The sequence below is a fragment of the Strongylocentrotus purpuratus genome, unplaced genomic scaffold (assembly GCF_000002235.5).
Source record: "Strongylocentrotus purpuratus isolate Spur 01 unplaced genomic scaffold, Spur_5.0 spur5_scaffold_16, whole genome shotgun sequence".
NCBI classification, from domain to species: domain Eukaryota; kingdom Metazoa; phylum Echinodermata; class Echinoidea; order Camarodonta; family Strongylocentrotidae; genus Strongylocentrotus; species Strongylocentrotus purpuratus.
In genome coordinates, this window is record NW_022145601.1 from 18890938 (window position 1) to 18910104 (window position 19167).

The following is a 19167-nucleotide window of genomic DNA, read 5'->3' on the forward strand; positions in this document are numbered from 1 at the left end:
ATGGTACTTTTGTCCAAATTACCATCCACCATGGTAACCATGATGGACATCATGGTACCAAAACAATGAAATACATTGTTTAATGACCCAATGTATTTCATTGTTTTGGTACCATGATAACCATGGTTACCATGGTGGATGGTAAGGGGCAGTGGCGGATCCAGGGGGGGGGCCCGGGCCCCCCGGGCCCCCCCCTTGAGAAAAAAAATCATGTAAAATCACGTGATTTTTACGATTTTTGGGGGTTGGGCCCCCCCCCCTGGCGCTCAAGGGGGGGGTGCATATTGAATTTTTTTTGAGGATCAAAAAAAAAAAAAGTGCTCACTACCCCCCCCCCCTCCCCCCCCCCCCCCCCCAACTGAGCGACTTTTCGGCCGGCGCGATTTTCAAATTTTCGGGAGCAAAAAAAAAAAAAGTTGGGCCCCCTCCCCTAAGAAATCCTGGATCCGCGCCTGGTAAGGGGGGAATAGGGGAGTAAACAAATGCATCAATGTCACTATTTGGCATGGGCGACTCCTGATTATTATAGTGGCAGTGGTCCATGCAGGGTCCGCGAGGGGGGGGGGGGGGGCTACTATACATATAGGGCAATTTATAAGCCTATAGTATAGGGCCTTACACCCCCCCCCCCCCCCCCCTGTGTAAACCTGTTAACAATAATATCTACTGAAAAGAACTGATGAGTGCAGAATTTTACTGCATCATACATGCAAGTTTGATTTTCAAAACAGTGTTTCCAAATAATAATATGACGTTTCATCGATATTTGCACGTCCACGGCAACTGTACTGCAGTGTACGCGCGCGCTCGAGCTCGCGGGAAAATCAAATGCTCAAACGGTCTCAAAATTATGACGTCATCACGAGCTAGTCGCAGCTGATCGAGGCCGAGGGAAGCTGCATTAATCTTACGAAGTTACAGTCTGCTGTGGTAACGTGTCCTCATTTGAAAGAACAGGTGAGTAGAAATTTAATGTACATTTAATAGGGACTGAATGTAGATATGAATGTAATGTTTGTTATTTATTGATACTAAAATATGGAGTCGGCCACTTGCTGCACTTGCACTGAGCTGAGCCTGCTCTACCTGGCCCCCGCCCGGAGGCGTTATTTTTTTATGCGGCACAGATTGGGGCTTTTTTTAAAAAGGGGTCTTGATGTACAGACTAATACTGGTCGTGTGCGTACTAGACAGTATAAGTACTAAGTAGTAGAGGTCTGTTTTTAATAGTGTTACATTTAATCCACTACCGCATGGAAAATCATTACATCAACAATTAAAATCAAATTGGAAACTGAAGAGGAGGCAGCACGTCAATAAGGAGAACATCACAATAATTAGTCAATAAAACTTACTAACTTAAACGAAGAGGAATGTTATCTAAACACATAGTTCGCGGTGGATATACAAACTTCTTCGCAGCGCTAATGCGCTAGCTAACATGACTAGTCTCACGTAAGTGCAGACACTATTCAGAAGGGAAAGAACGTAATTCCCATAGGTTTAACACGCGCCATGCCCCAATCTGTGCCGCATAAAAAAATAACGCCGCCCGGAGCGGCGGCTGGCTTGAGTTGAGTGCTAGCTAGGCTCATTGGGCTCTGAGCTCTGGGCCTTCGCTGTTATTCTGGATCTAGTCTATTCGATGCAGGGCACTGCTGGGCATAAACACATCGGTTGAGACTAGAGTAGAGATAGTAGATTTACTCATTTAGACTACTAGATCTAGACACAGACAGAGTCAGAGAAGTGAGACTGAGATGAGAGTGTGACTGAGTCGGTGAGCGAGAGAGTGTGCTGAGTGATATCATATTCATAATGATTCAAATGACAATGGCAATTGGCGATGAACTCGCTGATCTCGGAAAAGCGGAGGGACATCAACAGAGAGAGATGGTTGATGTGGAGTTTATCATGAATATGATTGAATCATGATTGAATCATGATTGAATCATGATTGAATGATGTATTGTTGTCATGTCATCCAATTCCAAAATCGTACTAAAATTAATAAATGGTTCCACTCAATGCCATGGACTGGTACTATTGGTATGGACTATGGTAGTCTAGATGGAAATTATGAGTTACTGTATTATTCTATTAAACCGCTGTTGTTCAGTTCGTGCTCGAGTCTAGCTGTCAGTGATGATGATGTATGATTGAAGGGGTGACCAAAGTTAACAAAGTTAGTCTAACTCTAAGCAAAGTTTTTTACTACAAATTGGTTCAACTAGAAAATTTATCGTCAAAGGATTCCGGAGATATTGAGATCTAAAAATTTGATTTTGAATCAGCGTGCGCACTACAACTAAAAAAGTCATAAAATTATGAGACCTTACTTTGCGCACAGAGGTTTACAGCTGATTTATAAAAAAATGTGATCCATAAAAAATAAGGTAATATCATAATTTGCAAGGCAAGATATCATACAATCAGTTGGTACCACTGGGTCGCCGGATTACGAGACGCGAGACCACTGGCATGCAATGGTCTATTAACTGAGCTATCCCGCCTCGTCTATGATAGTTTAGTCTAAAAGTAAAAAGCTGCTAGACACTAGATCTAGTAATCTAGAGTTTACAGCAAACTGGTTTCAAGACCGGGAAAATGAAAATTAATTTTGCAATTGTAACTTCTTAATTACATTTTTAATTTTTGTTATATGTTAACAAACAGTAATAATATGGGGTGGTATTCTGAAAACTGACTTTGTTCACATGTGCAAGCAGCACCAATGGTAATTGTTAGTTTTGTTTACCAAGTAATTTAGTTTTTTATCACTATAAACATTGTTTTCTCTTTCATAATTAAGAACCATGCCCAAAGACTTCCATGATTTTAGTTAAAAGTTAAGATAATTCTGGAATCAAAAGATCTGAAATCACAGATTTACTCAAGATTTTATCGTCCAATGTGTTTCATTGCAGATACTTTTCTAATAGATCTGATTTTTCAGCATGGCAGAGAATGAACTATTGAGTGGAATTGAGGAGTAAGTATAATTTACTATTCTTTCCTATTTTTGTTGATGAGAAGGTATTAATTTTTTGAGGTTGCTTTCATTGCATTTTTGAAAAATTTCTACAAATATACCCTCCTTTTTTTTAAAACAGTCCCTGCAGACTCAACAGGTCTGAATTGAAAGAAAGCCCAGTATATCTAGGATCGATGATGCAAGATGCTCATCACAATCATTAAAATAAAATTGTTGATTCTAAATCTATGTCCATTGTTTTAGCATGAGAAGAGAACACTGTTTAATGTCTTCATTTTTGTTGGTTGATAAAATCAAGACCAGGTTTCCTCAAATAGCCTTTAATCTTATATTATTAAAGATTAAATAGGTAAGGCATATCTTTCTCGACCAAATATATCTGTTTTCTCATTAAATACATTTTTTTAAAATTTTATAATGTCTATCTTTTCTTTTACTTTCAATATTACTAATAGTATTATTATTATTTTTAATTTTTTTCATTTCATTTTACTTTGAGATTCATCAACAATGAAATAACATTCTCTCTAAATTGTGCATCCAGAAGAAAAAAAATCTTTTGTTAGATCTTCTTCTCTGCTAGAAATAATTCGCATATATTTTGTTTTCAGAGGAATATTTCTTATGGATTGTTTTCTTTTATATATACCAAAAAAAGGAAGTTAAGCAACATTGAGCATTCCCCTTATCATATGGACATTTCAAAATTTGTGTCCCATTTTTTTATTATCGTGATGAAAGTTAACATTTAATTTTTCTGTTGAAAGTCTTTACTTTTGTTTAAACTGGACATTATGAATGTACAATGTCATATTTCATATATTGGATGATGTCTACTGATTTATTTCCCAAAACATGGAACTCCTATATAGCACAAAAACAAATTCATTGATTGATCCCTTTACTGGGGGGTGTTTCACAAAGACTAAGATCAACTTTAAGTTGGACTTAACTATGGCAGGCCATTTATACCACTGTTTGTGTTTGCTCTCACCATTATGATATTTAGATGATATTTTTTCCTTCAACAATGAATTATCAAACAATGTAAATTGATGATGTAGATTTGTGACCACAATGTATACATCCCTTGAGAGACCAATGCCAGTTGATGGTGAGAGCAAACAGTGGCAATTAAAGTCAATCTTAGTCTTTGTGAAACACCCCCCTGGTATTGTATTTTACTGTTATCTTTTTACTTTGGAATTAGGTTTCTTTCTCCAGTAAAGCATGAACCGTCAGACAGAGAGTACACCCCACCACCAAGGCAGAAGAAGCAGAAGGTTAAGAGAAGGCCGACGCACAAAGCCATTTGCCCCAAGAATCCCAGCAGAAGACTCATATTTTCTTCTCAAGATGGTACAGTCAAACCCGGGGGGTGTTTCACAAAGATCCTAAGTCAAACTTAACTCTAAGTTGTACTTTAAAAATATGGACAGCCATTTGTAGCCTTTAAATAAAACATATTCAAAAGCAAAATTCAAGTAATTTAGACTTTTCACAAATTCCGCATCAAGAACATGAAATCTTCTTGATGATAGAAAATATGAATGATTTGAATCAACATTTTATGCCTTTTAAAATTACTTTTACAAAATATTTTCAGAGATGCTAACGGCTTTCCATAACTTTTCAGTCCAACTTAGAGATAAGTTTAACTTAGGATCTCTGTGAAACACCCCCTGCTTTAGCAATCATCTGTCTGCAAAGATCACCTGTCTACAAAGACCACCTTTCTACAAAGACCGCATTTTTTGTTTCCCTTGAAAATGGTTTCTCATTGAAACATGTGCTAAAGAAACCTGTACATAAAAACCAACTGCCTATTAGATCCACTTTTCTTGTCTCCCTTGGGTTGTTTTTATAGACAGGTTTCATTGTACCGTGTGAGTCAAAAAAAAGTTTACACCTAGAAAATTGCTAATTATTTTTAAAATATTTCTGTACTTTTTACCTTTTTACCTTATTTTCGATATGTCTGATATACACTCTCATCCTCAGCATTATCTTATATATATATATATATATATATATATATATATATATCTCTATCTCTTGCTTTGTCTCTCGTTCTCTCTCCCTCTCTCCCTTTCTCTCTTTCTCTCCCTCTCTGTCTCTATCTCACACTTTTCCTCGGTCTCCCGTGCTGTCTGCACTATTATCCTCCCTACCTCTCTTCTATATTTCCCTCCAGCCCTATGATGATTGTGGAATAGAATGTTAAACGAATTTTATGAATTGTATTAATTTGTATATATATATATATGTGTGTACACTGATTTTTTAATTCATTCACTGCGTGATATGTCTTAATACGTTTTATGTTTGTATAAATATTTATGTTTTTACAATGTACAAAGTTCTGCAATTCAACCATCTGGCTGCAAATGAATTATTTTAATAAAACCATTACCACCACCATTACCAAAATCCTCTATAAACAATAAATTATTATACATCTTATGAAAGAGTGTTTTATCCCAAATCATTTGATATCATTTTTGTGTGGTATGTGTTCACGCTTGGATGAACAGGAAGCATTGTTTGCGAGAGTGCAATGTATTATGTTGGGATAATAACGGAGTGAGAGAATGAATTGAATGTATCAAATGAAATGCATTGCAAATGCCCTTTTGCAGAAGCAATGTCACACACGCGCACAAGTGTTCGTTGATATTTGATATTTGATATTTGATATTTGATATGTGTGGCATGTTTAATTTTGTCAGGGATGTTATTTGGATCTGCAAAAACTGATTTAATACCCAAATTCCAATTGTTTTATTTAAACATCAGATAGGCAACTTTGGCGCAAGTCGATTTTTTCACTCTCGCAAACAATGCCTCCTGTTCATCCAAGCGTGAACACATACCACACAAAAATGATACCAAATGATTTGGGATGAAACACTCTTTCATGAGATGTATAATAGATTACTGTTCATAGATGATTTTTAAAATTATTAGCAATTTTCTAGGTGTAAACTTTTTTTTTGACTCACACTGTATATGTCATAATATGACAATAACAGAGATCCACTGTAGTTTGCGTCAAACATTTATTATTTGAATTAATATACATGTATAGTACAGGGCTTGAATTAATCCAAGGCCACCAAGGCCATGGCCGTGGATGCCCCTTTGATTGGCCTCAATGCCCCTCTCATTGGCCTTGGAGATTTTTTGTGCCCTTTCCAATTCTTCCTATTTGTGCTGTAATATAGGAATGTGCCCTAAAGAAAAGTGGCCTTGCCCTAAAAATATTGAAATTTAAGGCCTAATAGTAGAAGTTCTTTCATCAAATCTCCACACATGAAGAATACCATTAATGCACTAAAACATTTCAAGAATTGTAGGATAACTGATGGTATTAACAATTATTTCTTCTGCTACATACAATGCTTTAATTTATCAGAAAGATCTTGTTCTTAAGATGAAAAAACAGAATTGAAATATGCAATTGGGGACTATGCCTATGGCTCCCCCCCCCCCCCACACACACACAATCTTAATTATTATATATTTGTATATAAAGTCAGTCGTAAAGGATACAAATTGATCATAAAATCTATGTATTGATTCTAACTTCACTTTATCCATTTTGTTCCAGATATTTTTCTCATAAAAAAAAATAAAGTTATTTCTAAAAAGATTATTAAAGGATATTTTTGTTGAATTATATGTATCCTGACTTTTTACTTAGCTAAGGCTTATTTTGTCGCTCTGTATTTGATTCAAACAGAAGAAGAGCCTTCTCCACCTAGACATTGCAATAAGAAGAAAAGGAAGATGAAACGCAGGAAGAGCAGAGGGTCCAAGAAACAGAAGTTTACCGGTCGCGACGTCGAGGTTTCAGGAACCTGGGTCCAGTGTACCGACAAGGAGTGCATGAAATGGCGTTTCTTGTCGGACATCACTGACCCGTCCCATGTACCGGACGTCTGGACATGTGAAATGAATTCAGGTATTTTGACCATGATCGATGGCAGAACAGCACATTTTATCCATGTACAAAGTTATTGGAAGGAACCTTGTACTTCTGTGCAGCTATACCTGTGAGAATTGCTACCGTAGGTGCTTTAAAGATAAAGTTGAGTTCTGGTCATGCGATCGCATTGTGAAAGAAATGGTGTGGAATCAATCAGAAAAAGCTGATCATGGAGCATATAAGTATTGATGTGTACTGCAAGGTTCTGGAGTCATCAAAGGATAAGAAATTTGGCCCAGTCTTGGTTAAGTAACAAGTACTAGACACTGAAAGATGTATATTTATATGGGACTACACAAATGTGGCATAAAAATTGGGCCTCATTTTTAAGCTGTTACTTGTCATATTTAGAATATGAGGCATTTGAAGAGCCATGCTGTTCAGGGGACACCTTTTCTTGATGTTCTTCCACACTTAACAATGATAACACTAACAAATTATTTTTCACCTCTTCCCAGAACTCAACCTTCTCTTTAATAATGATAATGATAATAATGATAATGATAACAATGATAACAATAATAGTAATGATGATGATGATTGGATTTATATGGCACCGTTTCCAGTGGATACAAGGCGCTGTCCCTTAGGCTATCAACAAATTAATAAAAAATGTAGATCAAAATGTTTTTAGGCCTCCGCAACGAAGTAGTCGGAGGCATTATGTTTTTAGGTTGTCCGTCCGTATGTCCCGTTCTCGTGACCATGTTATCTCAAGAACCGATCGATGGATTCCTGCCAATCCTTGGGTCATGTATGTATCTTGCAGAGCCAATGAACTGATTAGATTTTGGAGTCATGAGGTCAAAGATCAAAGGGTCATACCAGTATATGTATATGAAAAAATAGCTTGTAATCACAATATTCTGAGAACCTGTTAATGGATTACAATCAAACTTGAATTTGAAAAATTGATTCTGTTTTGGTTTTATAAAATCGCTCTATGGCGGAGGTATCACTTTCGACTGCACGCAGTCAAACATCCATCTAGTTTAAGATGTTTATTACCGTAATTAACGGTGTATAAACCGCCCTCGTGTATTAACCGCACCCTAATGATTTTTTTTTTTTGCCGACTCTGTCGGCAGCAAGCCAGGTCCGTGTTTGATAAATAAAAAAACGTGGGAAGGCCTTTCATTTAACTGCGAGGTGCAGCTGAATGTGTAAGATCATTAATGTAAATTTAAAAACAGTAGAGGACCTAGGATAGAACCTTGTGGTACGCCATGTAATAGAAGAAAAATTGGAGGAATTATTGAGATCTATCAGAAAGATTACTTTCAAACCAAGATGACAGACAAATTTGCGTGTTGTTCTAGTTTCCGAGTGGTGATTCAACACACCGATTACTGACCTGGAAATCATTGCCAGGCATAGCGCCAGGTGGAGGGGAATAAATCGAAACTTTAAAAAGGTGCGGTTTATACACCGTTAATTACGGTAAAGAAAGTCAAGTGAAGTACTATTTCTCAGAAATGCAGGGAGTTTGTTCCATAGGTGAGGGGCAACGGATTGGAGAGATTTGAAGCCAGCCTGTTTTGGGGATTAGGGAATAAGAAGGGAAGGAACTAACGTACGTGAAGATCAATTAAAGTGTGTTACCTTTGAATAATCCAGGATAGATCATTCTTACAGAAATGGAAATCTTTGCAACTCCAAGTTTGTAAAATATGTTTGATCTTTATTTCAGCATCTGTTTCTGAAGTCACTAAATGTCAAAATATAAACTTATCCTATAGGAACTTACATGAGTTTGGGAAACATGTTGTGAAGCCGGATATAGTATATTTGAATCATCATCAACATCATCATCATTACTATCTAAATCAAGTCATCTTGTGAATGTGACTAAATAAGCCAGTTCGAAGATATTATCTGAGAGTATGGGTAGATAAAGGTCATTTGTACATAACTGTAAAACTCGTCAAGATGATTGCTGGATACGTGTCCATGAGAGTTATGTAATCATTATTTATTTGTGCACCTTCTATGATACACAGGTGGTAGTATTTTTGTCAAGAGGGCACCAAAATGTATTCATGTATTCATATTCTCCCTCCCTTCCTCCCCCTCTCTCTCTCTCTCTCTTTCTCTCATTCTTTTTGTTTTTCCTATTGCTCTCATCCATCTTTCCTTCTTTTCTTTTTTCCTCCATTTATTATAATCCTTCTCCTTCATAGATACATCACACAACTCGTGCCTTCTACCAGAGCAAGACTATTCCACCCTGGACTTTGTGCATGCCAAGTTTACAGAAGGTTCACTTGTATGGGCAAAAATGCAGGGATTCCCATGGTAATAACAAAACTAAATATATTCCATTTTCTTTTCATCTTTAAATAAATCAAAATAAAGGGATATTAATCAAAGGGAGAAAAGATACTTAAACATGGTCTATAATCAGGTTATCTTTCTGCAGCAGCGTTTTAATCATGTTTTATTGATTTTTCAATGTGGTTTATATACATGTAACAAGATATGAAATCATTGGTTTAATCATTTTGACTAATTTATATATTTTTAGAGGTAACATGAGAACCCTTTCATCAATAAATGTTTGAATTGCAATTTTATGTTTGTATGGTAATGTTATAATACTTTTACTTAAGGTAGCCTGCTATGATTATAGAAGACTAACTTTGTATTGAATTTTTAAGGTTTAAACAAAAAAGTTTGTAATATATTGTAAGACCAAATAACAAACATGAAGTGTTTCTCGTCCCCGCCTCCTTTTGGGCCAACGCCTCCCCTTTTCACTACGGTATTTACTATTCAGAAGAAAAAAAGCACCAAAAAAAAAAAAGCCTGTGACATATATTTTGTTTAAATAGCTTCTAAGGTGATATTTGTGGGTCATACATTGCATCATTATTACTCACATAGCACAATATCTGTTGACAATAGGCTTGGCCAGCTATAATTAGCATGACAGCCATCTTGGAAAAAAATTGCAAAATAGTAATGCCCTGCCTCCTCCTTTTTTTAAAAGTTCGGTCGACAAACACATTATTTTTGTTATTTGGCCTAATTTATGAGGTTTTATTTAAGTTTATATTGTAATTTTCTTTATTAAGGTGGCCCGCTATGATTGAAGAAGATCCCGATTCTGAATTGTGCCTATATCCAGATCCAGTGACAGGATATGTGGTCAGTATAAGCATGTGTACAGTTTGATGCAGGGAAAAAAATACATGGGGGCTCAGGGCAAATTCGCCCCCGAAATGCTAAAAAGAGCCCCCGAAAGTCGTAAAACAGCCCCCAAAATTTGCATAAAGTTCAATGCAAAACAAATTAAAGAGTGTTATTTTCATGCAAGCAAGCTTGAAAAGTAGCCCCCTAATTTTTTTTCTTCTTTTTTTTCCCTGGTTTCTTGAATCACATATTTGGTAAATACTGGATTTATCTTTCTATATTTCACTTCAGGAAAAATAGAAAAAATAACCAATATACAAAACAGAACATGCATATCAGTCAGTATTTAAAGCCTTATATTGCAAAAGGAAAATGAAAAGGGATTACATATAGTTGTTGACCTACCCTCGCAGCCTGTGTGCATATGCTAAAAGATAAATCTTTTGCAGTACTTTTAAAGGTAAAGACCAGTTATGGTCATGCGATTGCATTGTGAAAGAAACGTGGAATCGATCAGAAAAGGTTGATCATCTAGCATCTAGCATCTAGCATCTGCAAGGTTCTGGAATCATCAAAATGATAAGAAATTTGGCGTTTCCAATACTGGTCTTTACCTTTAAAGGTTATGTATGAGAAGAGATATGCTTACCCATGGCAGTGCATTTACACCTTCAGCTCCATGTAGATGGTGTAAAACAAAGATGATAAGTCTAGCAATGGATTTGAAAATTCATTGTCGAAATCCCTCCACACCTTGTACATGTATTAGTACCAAGGGTGTTGTGCACTGGCATAATTCATAAAAACCTTTAAAACCATGCCTACATGATACTTGTATTTATCAACTATTTTTGATTTTGTATCACTTTATTGTCAATCTTCAATACAGGAACATAGTATAAACGTAAACAAATTGCACAGTCACAGACATATATAATAAGAGTAGCCCAGGTCATTGCTCATATAAAATAATAATAATAATACAGACATTTATAACGCGCAACATATCCACCCAGAGGGTGCTCAAGGCGCTTACAATGAGCTACATAATACACTTAGAAACAATTTTGCTTACATTACATTACACATGGTTATAACAAAAAAAAGAAGATGATATTTGTTAAAGTTGGCCATTAGATAAGTTTTCAGGCTGGCCTTGAAACTATCTACTGATTTACAGTCCTTAAGTGTGTTAGGGAGACTGTTCCACAATCGGGGGGCTGCTGAGGCAAATGCTCGATCTCCCCATGATCGTCTGGTCTTACTGTTAGGGATGATCAGAGTTGATGTGGCAGAACGCAGACCAGAACGACCAGGCTTGCGAAAGTTGAGTAGAGAAGAGATGTACTGTGGCGAGGAGAACTTCAAGGCACGGTATGTGATCAGAAGGATTTTGTAGGTGAGACGATGTTCAACAGGAAGCCAATGCAGGGATTTAAGGACTGGAGTGATGTGGGCGAACTTGCGTGTATATGTCACTAGACGGGCAGCAGCATTCTGAACAAGCTGGAGCCTCTTAACTTGAGACATAGGGATGCCATAGAGTAAAGAGTTACAACAATCGATGCGGGATGTAACAAATGCATGCACAAGCTGCTCAGCCGCCTTTGTGGTGAGATACTTGCGAATAGCACGAAGATTGCGGAGACTGTGGATCGCAAGTTTAACACTTGATGATACTTGCGACTCCATGGTCATATTGGAGTCAAAAATATCTCCAAGATTTCGAACTTTCTTCACTGGAGTAATTGATGACAAACCAATATTCAGATTGGGGGTTACCGACTTGGCGAGTTGCTGCTTGGAACCCAGCATAACAAACTGAGATTTGTCGTCCTTGAGTTTCAAGTAATTCTCCTTCATCCAATTCCTAATGTCACTTATACAGGCTTCAACACGAGCAATCCAGGCATCAATTTCCCCTTGTGTGGGAGAACACGAAAAGTATATCTGCGTGTCATCAGCATACATATGGTGCTTGAGATTCATAAACTGCCAAAGCAGGGCATACAATCCAAAACATATATATAAGACAGAGATGTTATAAAACATGATTACTATAGCCTATGTAATTGGGTGATAACCAGCTTAGTAAGGTTTTAAGGTGCATTCAGATACCTCTCTCACAGTTCTCTCGCTTTCTTTTAATTCGATGGGTCAGTGACACAAAGACGTAACTTCATTTTGGCCATTTTGAGAAAAAGTGGTTTATGTGTCACTGAGCACTTGGGCCTTTAAAGAGTTAAGTCTAGTTTTCCTATCCATAAACTTTAATGGGGTGTTGGGTGAAGTTAAGTCTTTGTGTTTCTTGGAAAGCCCACATTTTTCTGAACATTTTGATATCAAATACTCATTTTGGAAAAATATGGAGTTACGTCTTTGTGTCACTTAACCCTCAATTTATTCATTTGTTTCTTTAACAGACCGACTACCATGTTGTTTTTCTTGACAAGAAAGTCACAAGATGCTGGGTCAAGGTTTCCAATATCCAGAAATATGAAGACGCAGCATGTCCTGGTTCCGTAAGTAGTAATTAAAGTACACCAGGGGGGTGTTTCACAAAAATTGTCATCAGTGACAAATGACATTTTTTGTTATAAGCTACTAAAATCCTTGCTTCTGATTGGTTATCAGCAGATTTGTCACTGATTTTTGTCATTGATAAAAGGCTTTGTGAAACACCCCCTTGGAGTTATCCGAAGAATCAAAAGTGTTTTGAATTGATGCAAAATTCATATCATTGCAAAGGGGAAGCCTTAATGATCCAATATAACAAATTCCCTCTTCAAAATATGTATGGGGCCTGAAGTAATCATCTCTCAAAAGTGTTGATTTTGAGATCAAGATTCTCTGCTTTCAGCGGTCTCCCGTAGAGCATCAAGATTTGTGACGTCACATGCGAGATACAGCTAGCCACAAAGCACTTTACACATTTCCATGATATCTATGTGATTTTTCTTTCGCAGAGATACCACGTGGGCTCAAGGCCGACTGCAGCGGAAATCTTTCCATCCATATATAATTTGTCCATAATTATCAGTTGCCGTAAATTTTCTTCAGGTGACTACTTTAATGGTTTGTTTGATAAAAACATTAAAATACAATAGGTAATACATGTGTACCGGTAGTCAAACAAACATAAAATGAATTACAAATTTGTTATAGTTCATAGTAAGATATGAAATATAAAGATATACTGAAATATGTATAAGCGATAATCTTTCCTCTCAGAATAATAAAGGGATTTTAACAGATTGAAACAATCAGTAAATTACAGTTAATACATCGGAACATTACTTCAAATTAATAGAAAATTCATTAGGAAAACATCTCATTTGAGCTCTGCTCACCAGTTCACCACTTTTCCTGGAGCTACCATAATCTGATAGGAGCACTGACCACTGATAAAGGGATTACCAGTAGGGTCCATGGGGAGAGAGACAGTGGTCAATCATAGCCTAGTTACTGATAAAGGGATTACCAGCTGGTAGTGGTATCTGATATCCAGTCCAGATTCATAGTCTTCTCATCGCAGACCCTACACCTATATTTATAATAGGCCTGGATTCAGTGTGTCTAAAGTCTCACCTCATATTGTTTTTTTTAGCAAGTACTAGCTATTTAAGTTTCTTTTACGTATAGAAGAGAACATTGATGTGCTTGGCAATGGAAAAATGCAGAAGGAAAATATAAAGGGAGGATAAAATAGGGAAAGACGGGTGATAATAAGGAAAGATGGAAATGGAGGGAAAGAAGGAAGAGAAAATAAAGAATAGCATAAGGAAAGATGGAAAAGGAAGATAAAAAGTTTAAAAAGAAATACATAAGGAAAGATGGAAACAGAAGATAAAGAAGGTTAGAAAAAAAGAAATACATGAGAAAAGATAGAGAGAATAAAACAAGGTGAAAATAGAGGAATACATAAGGAAAGATGAAAAAGATAAAATTAGGAGAAAATAAAGAATAACATAAGGAAAGATGGAAAAGGAAGATAAAAGAAGGTTTAAAAAGAAATACACAGGGAAAGATGGAAACAGAAGATAATGAAGGTTAGACATAAAGAAATACATGAGAAAAGATAGAGAGAATAAAACAAGGTGAAAATAGAGGAATACATAAGGAAAGATGAAAATTAGAAAGACGGAGAAAATAAAGAAGGGCATAAGGAAAGATGGCTAAAGAAGATAAAATTAGGAGAAAATAAAGAAATATATAATGAAAATTAGAAAAGAGATGCTGAAAGAAGGAGAAAAATAAAGAATAATATCAGCCGAAAGGTATATAGAACAAAGGTGATAATAGTGAAAAACATGAGGAAAGATGGAAAGGAAACATTGAGAAGATATAGAAGTTAATTGGACAAATAAACTTAAAATAAACCACCAACCAACAAGCGTTAACTGGACCAAACTTTGATTGGTCATGTTGCTGCATAATAACCTAAAAAGGGCGACTTGAAATAATCGCACTGTCACAAGTATTTTAGTTTTTCTGCATAAATATAATCATTACCTTAAAACATAAAGGTTAGATGGCGTATGTATTGAACCAAATCATTAATAGGCAAGCTTGCCCAGGACCTCTTTGATCAAACGACACGGCAAATTTTTAAGAACACTAAAAGAAAATACACTGAAAAACGGCCGCTCAGAGTGCCGGGCGCATTCACGATACTGCATGTGGCAAGCTGTTCCGAATTGGGTGGTGGAGTAACGCCTTTAACCGAGGCTATATTTGTCGACCTTACCCGACTTTCAAATGGAGAATCTCACTTTTCGGTGAACGGGGACCGAAATACCCCACTTGCGTGTCTGGTATTACAGACCGCTTTCTTTCCCGATATCTTCGCGTACACCAAGCTTCGTGAGAATGAGCAATCTCAGAATCTGGATGAATGTTGTCCTTGTAGTGTGAGGTTCATGAGTAATTATTGTTATAAACTACGACATATAGTATGGATGATAATGTTTGTCAAGTTTATTGCGGACTATGTCATCCTCATAAAAGTATTAGATCAAGTAAAAAGGCTTCAATTAAAATAGTTAAACATGACCAGAAATCATTTCGATGTTAAGATATTTTTGACGCACTTCTCGTCATGATATTAAATTTATAACATACAACGAAACGAGGACATCATAATCATAAAGACGTTCGTTGTGCAGATATGTATTTGCTTATTAATACATACAGTGACAAAAAGAATAATGCGCTATATAATCATGAGCAAAAAACCAAGAGGTTTCGGAGAAAGGTAAAAAATCATCCGAGCAGTCAATTAGGCAATTCTTCAACAATCTTTAGTATCAAAAAGTGAAAAGGTTTAACTGTCGTGATAAAAATGAGCTTGTCATAGAGATTTATTATACAAGTGAGCATCGAAATGTTTCTTTAACGAACTGCTATAAAATTTTGAAACCAAATACACTTGTGCTGAAATTTCATATCCTCGGTATCGAGAAGCATTATGTTCCATTATGGTTGCATCAACTATTGTAAAATAGATTAAGTCCTTCGATGTCTTGTAATGCCCTAATTACTCGGCTAATTATTATCTTTCTAAAGGATTGTAGATTTGAGAGTTTCTGTTTCTTTCGTGTTACATGCAATGGACATTCAATCATCACGGCTTGATGTGTTGTGGGGAAATAAATATTGTATCCTATACGTATACAGATCATATTAAATCGAATAAAAGTTTGATGAAATTCAATTCTTATCTTGCCAGAATCATCATTTTTTTTAAATACCGTCTTTATAACGAATTCCAAGAAATATGCCGTCTGCCTAAACAACCACCCCCCCCCCCCCCCTATTTCAAATTTGACGTCTGAGCCCCGGCCACTTCCTATTTTCAAATCCTTGATCTGCCGTTTGGGGGGGGGGGGGGCAAGAAATAGGCAAAGAAAGTTGAGTAGACCTTGAGATTACGCACAGAATAAATGTAACGAAAACAATATTTACAACATTCTATTCTTGCTTTAATACCTCAAAAATATTTAACGGTCAAACCAACAAAATGTATGTTTTCCCGGCCTTTCCTTATAGGCCTAGGCCTACACCATTTTTCTAAACGCGTTCGAGATTATTTCGTCTATGCGAATAAATTTGGTGGCGGAGTAACGCCTTTAACAGAGGCTATATTTGTCGACCTTACCCGACTTTCAAATGGAGAATCTCACTTTTCGGTGAACGGGGACCGAAATACCCCACTTGCGTGTCTGGTATTACAGACCGCTTTCTTTCCCGATATCTTCGCGTACACCAAGCTTCGTGAGAATGAGCAATCTCAGAATCTGGATGAATGTTGTCCTTGTAGTGTGAGGTTCATGAGTAATTATTGTTATAAACTACGACATATAGTATGGATGATAATGTTTGTCAAGTTTATTGCGGACTATGTCATCCTCATAAAAGTATTAGATCAAGTAAAAAGGCTTCAATTAAAATAGTTAAACATGACCAGAAATCATTTCGATGTTAAGATATTTTTGACGCACTTCTCGTCGATCGTCATGATATTAAATTTATAACATACAACGAAACGAGGACATCATAATCATAAAGACGTTCGTTGTGCAGATATGTATTTGCTTATTAATACATACCGTGACAAGAAGAATAATGCGCTATAATCATGAGCAAAAAACCAAGAGGTTTCGGAGAAAGGTAAAAAATCATCCGAGCGGTCAATTAGGCAATTCTTCAACAATCTTTAGTATCAAAAAGTGAAAAGGTTTAACTGTCGTGATATAAATGAGCTTGTCATAGAGATTTATTATACAAGTGAGCATCGAAATGTTTCTTTAACGAACTGCTATAAAATTTTGAAACCAAATACACTTGTGCTGAAATTTCATATCCTCAGTATCGAGAAGCATAATGTTCCATTATGGTTGCATCAACTATTGTAAAATAGATTAAGTCCTTCGATGTCTTGTAATGCCCTAATTACTCGGCTAATTATTATCTTTCTAAAGGATTGTAGATTTGAGAGTTTCTGTTTCTTTCGTGTTACATGCAATGGACATTCAATCATCACGGCTTGATGTGTTGTGGGGAAATAAATATTGTATCCTATACGTATACAGATCATATTAAATCGAATAAAAGTTTGATGAAATTCAATTCTTTTCTTGCCAGAATCATCATTTTTTTAAAATACCGTCTTTATAACGAATTCCAAGAAATATGCCGTCTGCCTAAACAACCACCCCCCCCCCCCTTTTATTTCAAATTTGACGTCTGAGCCCCGGCCACTCCCTATTTTCAAATCCTTGATCTGCCGTTTGGGGGGGGGGGCAAGAAATAGGCAAAGAAAGTTGAGTAGACCCTGAGATTACGCACAGAATAAATGTAACGAAAACAATATTTACAACATTCTATTCTTGCTTTAATACCTCAAAAATATTTAACGGTCAAACCAACAAAATGTATGTTTTCCCGGCCTTTCCTTATAGGCCTAGGCCTACACCATTTTTCTAAACGCGTTCGAGATTATTTCGTCTATGCGAATAAATTTGGTGGCGGAGTAACGCCTTTAACAGAGGCTATATTTGTCGACCTTACCCGACTTTCAAATGGAGAATCTTACTTTTCGGTGAACGGGGACCGAAATACCCCACTTGCGTGTCTGGTATTACAGACCGCTTTCTTTCCCGATATCTTCGCGTACACCAAGCTTCGTGAGAATGAGCAATCTCAGAATCTGGATGAATGTTGTCCTTGTAGTGTGAGGTTCATGAGTAATTATTGTTATAAACTACGACATATAGTATGGATGATAATGTTTGTCAAGTTTATTGCAGACTATGTCATCCTCATAAAAGTATTAGAGGCTTCAATTAAAATAGTTAAACATGACCAGAAATCATTTCGATGTTAAGATATTTTTGACAATTTTAGACAATATCATATTTAATTGTGTCCATGTACTATATCGAACTAGACAATTATGATGAAACTTGAAAGGAACATAATTATAACCAGGAAGGTCCTGATATAAAGTGAAGCAAGGAAGATGAAACTGGCATCTCCCATGTATACCGGTAGCTATGAGAATGGACATAATCCGAACCTATATGAGACTGCGAATAAGACTAGAACATCATGGAGGAGTTCCAAGCAGTACTTATCAAGGTTGGGCTGGCGATGTCCTGGCAAAGTTTGTTTATACTGCAGATTAGGGACTCTACCTCTCTCTTGCTCTGTGGTGAGCTTACCACCAAAATGCACCCCACTTTCGGGTCCAAAGTGGGGTGAAGTTTAAATGGACTGTTTTCGTCATGAGTTAAGATTCGCGATAGCAAAATATATATATATTAATAATACTCATGGATTTGATACGGATCATGTGCTGATCGGTTTGTAAGCAGGGCCAACTATTTCAAATGGTTACAATAGAAAAAACTTAGTGATTTAGCAAATCTTTTGCAAAGTTCTCGCCTTCTAGTGTCCAGAGTTTGGAGATTTTTGTTTGGTCATTTGTAGGGCATTTTCGTAGGCCAAGTACAATGATCCCAGTACAATTTGGAGTGCACGTTTCTGGATCCTTTTAATCTGGGCAGTTTTGTTGGTTTGTTAAGCCCTGATGCCACACTGGAGCAGTATTCTCATCAAGAGGCCTGACATAGCTTGTGTATACATATAATAAGTCTTTCCATGGTAATTGGAATGCATACATGCCAACTGTTCAGATTAAAGAGGAACATTCCTCTTTTTGGGAGAAGATAATTATCATTTTAATGCAGGTGTTCCTCTTCCTGTACAAATTTGTCTGTAGTATTGAATAGGAGAGTTAGGATTATTCCTCTTTTTTTTTTAAATAGCATAATTTGTACAGATTTCTGATTTTCAAATGTTGGCATGTATGGGAATGGTTTGAGAGACCTTAGCATGTACATGCGCCTATTTGCGTTATGCACCATGTATCGACATGGCTGTTCCATTTCAGATCTGACTTTAAAAGTATCCCCAGGGTTTTGGCTGATTGCACCTCATCAAGTGTCTGGTTCCCAAGCCTTACATTAATTGGAAGGAGTCGACTTTTTTC

The 19167-nt window shown here is 36.6% G+C and overlaps 1 protein-coding gene across 1 annotated transcript in view; it reads left to right on the forward strand.

The window, feature by feature from the left end:
• The first annotated feature begins 887 nt into the window (after window positions 1–887).
• Window positions 888–19167, forward strand: part of LOC105437307 (myb-like protein X) — a 35843-nt gene continuing 17563 nt past the window's right edge. Inside the window, exons 1-7 of the mRNA XM_030987444.1 lie at window positions 888–957; window positions 2928–2992; window positions 4206–4354; window positions 6738–6959; window positions 9164–9278; window positions 10058–10130; window positions 12539–12637. Of these exons, the coding sequence (XP_030843304.1) occupies window positions 2958–2992; window positions 4206–4354; window positions 6738–6959; window positions 9164–9278; window positions 10058–10130; window positions 12539–12637 (693 nt within the window). The 5' untranslated portion in view covers window positions 888–957; window positions 2928–2957. The remainder of the gene's footprint in view (window positions 958–2927; window positions 2993–4205; window positions 4355–6737; window positions 6960–9163; window positions 9279–10057; window positions 10131–12538; window positions 12638–19167) is intronic.